Source organism: Lytechinus variegatus, chromosome 3, assembly GCF_018143015.1.
Source record: "Lytechinus variegatus isolate NC3 chromosome 3, Lvar_3.0, whole genome shotgun sequence".
In the NCBI taxonomy this organism is placed as follows: Eukaryota; Metazoa; Echinodermata; class Echinoidea; order Temnopleuroida; family Toxopneustidae; genus Lytechinus; species Lytechinus variegatus.
In genome coordinates this window covers 18,225,571-18,237,446 of record NC_054742.1, presented here as the reverse complement: position 1 = coordinate 18,237,446, position 11,876 = coordinate 18,225,571, and the positions used below count along the sequence as shown (strand labels likewise).

Sequence of the window (11,876 nt, the reverse complement as noted above, 5' to 3'; positions counted from 1 at the left end):
TTTCATTCAATCATCCTTCCATTCAATCATCCTTCCATTTAATCATTCACATCTTCTCTTCACAGTTAAAATCTCACATAATTGTGTTACAGTACTTAAAACATGAAGCAAATAATACTGCAAATAGATTCCAGTTGGATAAAAATGTATTTTAATGTATATTGTTTCCAAAAAAAAATCATGATTGAAAAATAGTTGCAATGCAGTTTCCCAAAATGTGTATGTTTGCCATCATTTCATCAAGAAATTATGTAATGGGATACAAAGAGCAGTAACACACAGGTATTCATTGTGATAATGAAAAAAAAAGAAGTCCAGCTATATACAAATATATTATCAACACCTAGCTGCATTACTTCTCTCTCAATTGTTGAATAAGCTTGAGTGTTGGTTTTAAAGATTATAAAATTAATATGATTATGAAATTATTATAAAATTAATCACTTATGAATCATAAAGGGGCACATTATATCTGGATTGATTTCAAGTAAAATTGGCTTTCAAACATTTTCACAAGTTTTTGTGGGTTCTTTGTAGGGGGGGGATTCAACACTGGTATATCATTAATCATTTTGTTCTCACATGCCATACATTACTGTACATCCAAGAGCAAATGACATATGTGTACATACACATGTAAATGATATATCTCCCTTTTTTTACTTATGTCTCTTTAAAAAATTAATTTCCTATCTGTCCTGACTCACAATAATTTATTTGAGTACATAAAAGAGTCTACCAAACTTGAAAAATCAAGACTTGAGGGGGGTGGGGGAAGATGGGAGGGGGAATCTTTTCTACACCATCTTCCAAATCCATGTTGCACTTCAAAACTGGGAAGTAATCTAAACTGTGTTCTTTTAACCCATATTTACAAAGGACATGTAAGCCATCGCATTAACCAAAAGAAAGTATGTTAAATACACAATTTAATTTTGAAATCAAAGAGTTGTCTTTGAATACCATATCTAATCTAAAGATCTATTTACATACGGAAGTAGAATAGACAACAAAATCTATACATAAAGAAGAGAAACATATCCTGATATACATGCATAATAACAAATGACTGATGAAAGTAATACATGCCAGATTATAAAGTATGGTAGTACTTAGATGAGGAAGATATTGAGAATAGACACCCACAACAGAATTGAAAATGATTTTAATAGCTTTTATGACAAGGCAATGTCCTTCCAGAATGTGACTTTATTTTTATTTATTTATTTTTTTTTGCAATACTGCCGGATGGTTCATACAAAATAGAGATATATTCTATCCTTACTTATTAAAGAGCTCACAAATGTACTAGACATGTCAGTTTATGAGGGATGAGTCACAATAATTTGTGTTTATTTCCTGCCCTTTCATAAAGCAAATGTATCCCATTTCATTTTACAAGGAAGGAAAATCTACTGAGATAGCAAGCACCCTGTTGTTGATAATGACTTAATTTGTTCTTTAAAGTTTATTCTATAAAAATTGTATTAATACTGAATACTATAAGAATATGTATCTAACTCTATATTATATGTACAAAAATAAGTCAGAATACAATGGCTGCAAATATTCAATGCAAATGCAATGGCAAGAAATGTACTTTTCCTTTGATTGTCCACAAATAAGCTTTAATATATTCTGTGAATAATGCTGTTCCAAACATTTGGCACAGTAAATAAAAAAAGATAACCTGGTATGTGTTGTATTGATCACAGTACACACAAACAATCAGATCCCAGGGGTCTAGTGCTGGCAAAACCTTACTCTGTCTGAAACCGTGTAGAGACTGCAACCCCACATGCAGTCTACACCAAATTAAAGCTGTAAAAATCTTTTCTGGTATGGCACGCCATGTGGTAAGCGAAGCTACATGTATACACTGTGCATAGAAATGCAGTAAATGCTCAGTATGCACCATGGCAAGACAATAAATGCACGTGTATGCGGGAAAGCGCTGCTCCCACTACATACTCTGCGGAGCTGGATTGAAGCAATCTCATGCTATGTTGCGCCAATTGGTTCACAAATATTTTATATTAAAACAGAAAAGTTGACAGGCATGAATAATACACGCACGGTATTGGAAATGTCAATTTAGAGGGATAATTGATTAATCATAATGGCATGAAGGTAACCCCCAAAGCGGGACAGTTGGGAGGTCTGTAATTGCTATGCAATATCATTGCTTCAAATCTCATTGACTTTGTGTCAGATAATATTGCGTAGCTTTGTTACTTGACTCTACTATGCCATGTCTGATTAAGCTCTTACTGTTCTTGAAATAGATATGATTTTCAATGAAAGAACAATACTTTCACTTTATGAATACTGTTCTCAGTAACCCAAAATTCTACTTTATCCCGTAGCACAAACCGAAACTCTCTTTTCCACATAAGACTATTTATTGAAGGGTTTCACTGATAACTTCCATTGAGTATTTAGCTAGAAAATGAGAGTGGCTCTTTCTTTTCACATTATCATATTGATGATTGTTTTTTAAATAACCTCTCAAAGAGCTTGAAAGTCATGTGAAAACGTTAATTTCATTTGAATGTGGTGGGCCCATTGGCAAAGTAATGCTTTGTGCATCTACAATACACACACATACCCTGGTTTCGACACACATCATGCAGGCAATAATCTTGTGTTTCACAAGAAATCAGGGCAGGAAAATTTTATAAAGACATGGTCAGTATATATCTACTACTGGATTACTGTAAGTCTAAACGAGCTTTCCAATTTTTCAAAATGGCTTTTATTTTCTTTAACACCAAGTCATACCGATAATGAGTTGCAAAAAATAAATGGCACAAACCATGAACTGAGTTGTACTGTAGGCCCTAATATTTACTGAACATTCTATTCTGGTTGCTAGTTAACACCTCTTCTCATTCATGTCTGGTTGGCTTTATTTGTTTTTATCAAATATGAAAAACTACAATGACTGATAAATTTGCATTGTGAAGATAGAGATGAGGACACAATAACACTATACAAGCTGTACATAGTTAGATGGGAGCATTCCTGTCTGGCCAGTCCTTTCAATTGTTCCTGTCATCCAGCCCTCATCAATATGTTGCCAATTGATGACTAGGTCACCTTCTCTAAACGACACCTCATCTTGATCTGCAGCCGTGTAGTCATAGATAGCACAGTATTTTTTGCTCATCTGACCAGCCGGTGGTGGTGATTGGACCGTCTGTGGCTATTATATCAAAGAACAAGAATATATATCATCTTTTTTTTAAATTCAAACTTGAGTTAATTCTATTTTACAGATATCCACATATGTCAGCATCAAATCTGGCTTGTCACAAGTTTGCCTCATCTTGTATTAAGATATTAGATATTAGATAATAATCTACCATGAGTGGATAATATACTCAATAAATATACCCCTTTCCCCCAAAACATATGTTTTTTCTCACTTTGGCATGTATGACACCTATCCTCAACTAGAAAGATACCCTTCAAGCGTTGTTTTTTCTCTTCATTCATGTGTACTATGCGATAAAGTATTAGAAAGGCACATTTATATATATTGTAAGTGAAGTGTACTAACTTTACTATCAAACAATGATCCAACTGCCTGCTGCTTGCCTGGTGGTCCAGAATATGCTGAATCAAAGGGGGGGGGGGGGAATAGTAATAAATCACAATTTATAAACAAACAAAACTCTAAACTAATGCAGATAAGGGTACAAATTCTATATCATAAAAATGTTTGAAATTCATTACAGAAAAATCAATGGTTGACATAACAATGAATCAAATGGGATAGTACTGGCATAGTTTCTAAATTTATTTTCCAGGGATTAGATCATATAAAAGACTGGTATTTTGACAGGACATTAATATATTATCATATCATTTAAAAACAAATAATTTATTTCCCCTTATTTGAAATATGAGGTCTTTTCAACAAAATGATATAATCTTGGTATATTACATGTAAATACAAAATTTCATGCATTCAGTCATTTCAGGTTACCAGTAATATCCAAAAGGAACCATAATAAATTAATAACAAAGATATCAAACTTGAAAATTATAAATATGAAGAATAGTATCACAATGATCAATTAAATACATGTAGTTAACACACACACACACTACGTACATTTTAATTTGTCACATGTAGAGCCAAATCAAACAATGATCAGTATAAGAGCACAGAACCCAAAGCAGAAAATCATAAGCACAGCTCTCAATCTTATGACCAGAAAATAGAACAGTGCCCTCTTTTGTTGGCATGTATAGATCTAGAGCTCATCATATCCTTCGTCCTATTGACTCAAAGCATGTATCCTTCCGGGCTGGAAATTATTGTGAGGGAGTACCGGCTAGGGCTACAATTAACACACCCACAGACATGAATTTGTCATAACATCACTCATAATACTCTGTTGAATACCTACACATACATGTACACCAAGAACTCCCTCCCCTATAAAAAAAATATGCTAAATTAATATGCACAGGGGAAACTGTTTGTAATCATTAAATATATCAACCAATTGTAAAGTATATATCTGAACCCATTTTCTTTATATCTCAGCTTCTACAAAACACCTCTTTTCAGTAGCAGTAAATATTATCTTATCATTTCATGTTTTATTTTCTTCTTATTTCCTTTTTTTTTTGGGGGGGGTATTTTCTTTTTATTCAGTTTACAAGACAAAGGGTGAAATAAACATATTTAGTACATAAGTTCATGTCTTCCTTGTTTCTCTTTTCTCTTCAAAATAAAGCTGTATGAAGAAAACAGGAATCTGCTCAGGAAACTTCACACATCTGTAACTCTTACAAACTATATGATCACTCTATTAACAAGAATCCGATGTACAATAGGCTTCACCCAAGCCACTACATGAAATCAGAAACTTGAATACATGAAGACACCGATGACTAACTCAGTAGCCAGACAGAAAAGGAAGTTCTTTGTTTTAACATATAAGTATTCAGTACGTAGTGAAATTCCATGGTTAAACCCAGTACAAAGTGACATGCTGGCAATGAGCTTGACTTGACATCTACATGTACATGTAGTTCTTGACACAACCTATATGCATATACATACATGTAATGTACATATTCATCTATCTGTAGGGGCCTCCATGTAGCTACATCAATGTAAAAAAGGAAAGTGTAAAACAGATACTGATCAGAGTGCTCGTAACAATCAGAAGGAAAAACATGCAATGAAATAATTAGGTATAATGACAATATCTGGTACCTCAACATGTACCTAGAATAGATAGTAGGCATCAACTGAACATTTGTGCAGTGTCACCTGCTGGAACCCTAGGAGTGCATCCCCTCATAAATATTCATAGCCAGTCTACACTGCATGGATTGAAGCGCATACTGTGAGAGCTCAAAGAGTGACTACTCAATCATGGTCAAGTATGTCACCTGTAAACAAACACCTGGTCACAATGAAAACTGTCTTCAACACCAGACAAACTGAAACAGATGGATTCTCTGTGAAGCTTTAAGTCTTTAAATCACATTGATGCACTTTCATTCCCCTCACATGCTTAAACTCTCCTCTTGATTTCAGTCTACCCCAAGCTACATGTACATATAATGATACTCCACTCATGTACGTACTCTTCCCATGTCCCATGGGAAAACAAATTATGACCACATACATATACATGTAACATAATTATGCAAGCCTTCCTAGAATCAATAAAATCAATACTGTTTTATAGAGAAATCAACATGTATACCTACTGATTTGTTATTATTTGTTGTAATACATAGAGGGAGAATACAAAAACAGCATAACGATAACTGGATATACATGTACTACATACACAAATATGGATAGATCCTCATCAATTTCATCATTCATGCTATACAGGCACCACAATAAATAGAAGGAAATGCTAAGCCAGGATATCCCAAGATCATTCACTGATCCTCAGTGTTAACCTAGTGATTTAACAGCTTTTCTGCATTTCCTTCCCACTATAAAATACTGATAATATGCCCAAAGTATACTAAAATTCACTGATAGTTTCATATGGGTGGGTATGAATAAATTGCCCTTTTTCCCATTAAGGAACATGCTCACAAGAACTAAATATATCTGAGCCCCCAACCCCTGCCCCCAAAAAGGCAAAGACACCAACTCACAAGATTCTATATTTGTATTCATATGAAACAATTTTGCTAAAAAATCCCCAACTGAATCTAACATCAGTCTACACAAAGTACCTAATACTATAGACAAAATACCATCTCTTTCAATACTAAACAATATTGTCATGAATGTTTCACTGGAGATGAAGGGGAGCATTGTTATACACTTAATGTTTCACTGTATGATTGCAGATTCTAAATTAGGCATGGCAAAATTTGCATTCAATATATCAGCATTTCATCTTATTTCAGTTATTCGTCTATCTTTATTTTATTTTTTGAAATAATCATAATTATAATTAAAGTGGAGCGTTGTGGCCCAGTGGATTAGTCTTTGGACTTTGAAACAGGGGGTCATGGGTTCGAATCCCAGCCACATCATAATTTCCTTCACCAAGAAACTGATCCACAATGTGCTGCACTCAACCCAGGTGAGGTAAATGGGTATCGGTAGGAAGTAATTCCTTAAAAAGCTGTGTGCGCTATGAACGCCTAGCTTAGCCCGGTAATAAAGGAGTGCCTTGAGCACCTAACAAGGTGGATATGTGCGCAATATAAATAACATATATTATTTTTATATCATTATATTATTATTTGTTGAGGGGGAGGGGGGGGGGGTAAAAAAAACAACCCCATGACTATCCAAGCATGAAGGTCCCTTCCCTTTATAAAACTTATTAGTGAAATTTACTTGCATGAATACATCATGAATTCAAATAATTTTCTTTGCAGTTTGATATATATTTCAAATCTTGGATAAAAAAAACAGAAACTAAATGAAGTGTCAATTATACATGCTGAACTGTAATTAATGAACACATTCTTTATGAATTCAAGACCCACCGAAACTAAAAGGATAATTAATCATAACAAATGTCACACTAAAATGCATTGCAGTTTATCATACAAGTAGGCATTAAAAAAGTTTGGCAGTTTCAATCTTTCTGCTTAATATATGATTTACCACCAGACTGTACCATATTGAATCAAGAAAATGTCATTATCTGGAAAAGCATGATATACACCATCATCTAAACATGTCATGTCAGCCTTTTTTTTCTTGTAAAAATTTTTTTTTTTTAAAGAGAGTTAAGATTTATATGAATTGCCTTAAAATTTTAACAGTTAAATTCAATTGTCTCAATATCTAAGGAAAGATATAAATCAATTACTGGATTCCTAAAAGAAGTATAACAGATGAGTGAAATTTCATAAGATTACAAAAAAAGTTTCCTCCCATCCAAGATTATACCAATAGGCTTGTTATGGCATGTTATATTTTTGTGTTTAGTTAATAGCAAAACTATGCATAAAATAACTTTATGCAATTTTCATGCGATTATCCTGTGCTAAAAACATGAATATCACTAATTTGCAAAATATTACACTTTAACTTTTGGTTATGGTTATAGTTATAGTAGAAACTAGAAAATTAAATTCTATCTTGATTACAAATTTATGATAGATGCCTCTTGGCACAAATATTTTGTGTGTGTTTTGCCAGAATCAGAGGGACTCAGTTGACATGATAGTGACATCCCAATGATTTAATTCATGATATGTCAGGAATCTATACAGCAATGCAGTATTTTACCAGGGATGATCTACATGAAGAACTCCCCTGGTATGAGGATGTATGTAAACTATGCAATTCTGTGCATATACTGTATGTATGAACACACTGTGTTGGCCTGGGCTTTTCGCATCAGCTCCCTGATTCTCTCACTTGCCTGGAAGATTATATCAACTGCTATGGAAACCAAGACATCTACTATGATCATGATAATATCATCATAGGTATATTTGTCATCAGTATAAAACCCCACCTACTACTGACACACGTATGAATATGAGCTGCTTGATGCCTGAAAAATTATTGGTGATAAAAAATGAATTTTGATTTTATTACAGTTAAAGGAAGTCCATCCCCCCAAAAGGAGATTTTAATAAATAGAGAAATACCAAACAAGCATAATATTGAAAATATCATAAAATCAGATCTTAACTAAGTAGTTGTGACAAAGTTTTGCTTACCTTCACAAAATTTTATAAATACATGTATATGCACAACAATGTGCTATGCTAATTTCATCATAATAAAAACATGAAATAGAATACGGTATTCAATATTTTGCAGATTTGACAATAAACACCTCCTGTGAATCATACTAGGTTTCAATAATGGACATGATACTTATTCAACAAGGAATCAAGCATGACTTACATCATAATGAGGGGAAAAATATTCAGCATTAAAAATCAGCAGCTTATATTTTAGATTTCGATTTCATCCTGAATTTTTCATTAAGATACATGTAACAACTGCAAAATGAAAGACTGAAGAATTAAAGCCAATAACTCTATGTAACCTAGTTACACCAGAGCTCCTTCTACATAAACGGCGTAACTTTACATGTAGTTGTACATCAAACAGCCATAGCTTTCACTGTGTATAAGGGAGATGATGCACGGACAGGGAGGTATTGGACCCTGTTCTCATGACTTTCCTAAAAATAGTGGAAACTAGTTTCATGGAAACAATAACTAGTTTTATAGTGGAAACCAGTTTAACATGTAATGAAAATGGTCGAAGCGGTCTTGGAAGCTGTCTTCTGAACCGGTTCGGAAAACCATCTGGCCATGTAGTTTTTAAGATCACGTTGCCTCGTTACAACATGATGACACAACCGTTCTTCAGGAAGTGATCTTCGCACATTTTGAGCATGCTACTCCACACACTTGTTTGTAGAATTTACATGACATGTTTTAAAAAAACACTTTCCGGTGATCAGGTGGGAATGCTAGGAATGCTAGCAAAGCGATCTTCTAAACTGCTTCCAGAACTGGTTTAAAGTAAACTAGTTTTAGAAAGTATAGTAGTTTGCTCAATCTCGAGATTTTAAATCGATCAGCCCTCTTCACAAATAATCTTGAAATTCAAGAAACCTCGTCTCCACCATCTCAAGAAGAATGATTCGTGCTTAAGTGAAGCATCAATGCATTATGGTGTGACACCGTGAATGAATAATACCTAGTGCGTCTGCAACTGCGAATTAACGGGATAATTCGTAAGATAACGAGCTATTTTGCAAATAATCCCAAGTTGACTTGGGATTGCAATCTTGAGATTAATCCAGCGAACCAGCGTGATAATTGCATCTCCATTACAAATAATCTTGAGATTGTTCAGATTGGGATAATTTGCTGCATCAGCTAATTTGAAAGCTCGGGCTGGTGCAGACAGCCCTAGTGAGAACGAGGTCGAAGATAGGGCTATCCCTTGTAATCAAGACGGTCTCTCCAAGTTTCATTCCATAAATTCCCGACATTGCCAGGCCGAGGGATGAGAGCATTTAGGAGCACAATGTAGCCACTTTGTGGGTGGATGCGGTATTCAATCCATACCATTAAAATAATACTTCCCACCAGTGATGGATGGGTGATTTTCTAAATGTATTTTTTGAAAATTTTAAATTTTTGGAACAAAGGCCAACTTAAGCTAATGAGCCATTCCTGCCTCCTTCAGAATTTCAATATGTACAATTTGTATGGACATTGTTGAGCATGAAAGACAGGATACAAGCAGAACAAATAAATTTTCACAATCTCTCAAGTAAATTTATATTTTCCTTCCAGTTTGGCCTACTTCCTTCCTTGTTGCTTGCTGATATATGTACCCTTAAGCTATTTATTTCTTGAAATGATAGTTAAAAATGTATCTACAATGGGAATCACTCAAATTATACAAATTCATAAAGAACTTTTTGTATTTGAAGCCTTTATTTGATAAGCTTTAAATTTTTCCTTTGTTGCTGTATTAAAAAAAATTGAACCTGAATCAAATAAATGTATGTTTTGTACTACATGTGTAGCTTGTAGTTGTAAAAGTGTAAGTTTGCATGATATTATTGTTTTGATACTTAAACTTTCCATTGCATTGCAAATTAAGAATTCAAGTGACTAAGTCCTTAAAAGGGACAAAGTATATGTACACTATAGATACAGATTTTTCCTCCTTTCTTCCATGTCCACTTTTTATCAAAAGTTATTTGCCCACTTCTTCCCCTCTTTTGTGAATTCCAATTTGCTTTTAAAAGCCACCGTATCAAATTTTCTCATCTATTACCTGTAAGTACGGTACATAAGGGTAGAAAAGAGAATAGACACTGATCTTTCAATTCATCTTCATTATTAGTGGCAAGTTGGATGAAGTTAATGCTCCCCTCTCTGACTCCCGTTCACACTATTACCAAACTTGCATTATGTTGGCTAATCCCATTGCTGCAACCATGTAACAGTGAAAAATGGCACAGCTGTTTTTATTGAATGTGTATGCGCAAAAATGTGATAAAGGCATGGCAGCATAGAAATTAGCACTTCATCGCTATGAGATTCCGTGCGTATGAGACAGTGTGAATGATCGGTCATTAAAGAGATGTACTCAAGAGACTGCCCTTCCCCCTGACTATACATGTAGTATGTATCTGGGGTGAGTTACTGACGTTCTCAGCAGTGAGCAGATTGCCTGTGATGATAGATCACATACATGTAGCCTATTCATTTAATAATGAGCTGTACCTGGATGGCATCATGAATCTGCACACATGCAGACTGGCAGTACTACTTACAGGAAGAGAAGAACATTGATATTCTTGACAGGTGTAACTATCAAAGTCAATACTGTGCCATTACAGATAGGTCAATGCTTCTTATGCACAACAAACATCCCATATAGTATAGTCATATGGGAACATGGATAGTATGAGACACAAGGTGGGAATACCGAGCATTACCAGATATGTGATGCTTATTGATGAGATTAATTCAGATCAAAGTTATCAAAAACTTGATCAAACTAAAAAAGGTAGCTGGAAATTCCTTCAATATGATTTGATGAGCTAAAAACATGTACCATGGGCCCACTGATAGTAATTAGTCATCTTGATCATATACATGTAGATTTGCCACTCATACTGCTTAAAATGTCCAGATAAGAATAGCGCAGACCGGGCAATGGAAATTGAGCTCATTTATTAACAAGTGGAATGCCTCTGGCCGTCTCACCTGCATCACGCAGTTAAATATAGCAGCAGTGCTGACTTTGAAAACTACTCTAACTCGCACAAGATGTTCAGTGATACATGGTTACTATTATGTCCACTTTTTATGAACTAGACCAATAAACTTACAGAGATATGATTGTTATTTAACAAAAAAAACCAACATGGCTCAAAGTTCATTGACCTTTGACCTTGATCATGTGACCTGAAACTCGCACAGGATGTTCAGTGATACTTGATTACTCTTATGTCCAAGTTTCATGAATCAGATCCATAAACTTTCAAAGTTATGATGGTAATTCAACAGATACATCCAATTCGGCCAAAGTTCACTGACCTTTGACCTTGATCATGTGACCTGAAACTCGCACAGGATGTTCAGTGATACTTGATTACTCTTATGTCCAAGTTTCATGAATCAGATCCATAAACTTTCAAAGTTATGATGGTAATTCAACAGATACATCCAATTCGGCCAAAGTTCATTGACCTTTGACCTTGGTCATGTGACCTGAAATGCGCACAGGATGTTCGGTGATACTTGATTACTCTAATGTCCAAGTTTCATGAATCAGATCCATAAACTTTCAAAGTTATGATGGTAATTCAACAGATACCCCCAATTCAGCCAAAGTTCATTGACCCTAAATGACCTTTGACCTTAAT

General features: G+C 34.5%; 1 protein-coding gene across 3 annotated transcripts in view; it reads right to left on the bottom strand.

Annotated features, from left to right (window-relative positions):
• Window positions 1-139: 139 nt before the first annotated feature.
• Window positions 140-11,876, bottom strand: part of LOC121410380 (LIM and SH3 domain protein Lasp-like) — a 50,517-nt gene continuing 38,780 nt past the window's right edge. For all 3 annotated transcript variants that reach the window (XM_041602424.1, XM_041602423.1, XM_041602425.1), the window contains 2 exons: window positions 3,563-3,618; window positions 140-3,205 (listed from right to left, as the gene is read on the bottom strand). In XM_041602424.1, coding sequence (XP_041458358.1) covers window positions 2,990-3,205; window positions 3,563-3,618 — 272 coding nt within the window. In that variant the 3' untranslated portion in view covers window positions 140-2,989. The remainder of the gene's footprint in view (window positions 3,206-3,562; window positions 3,619-11,876) is intronic.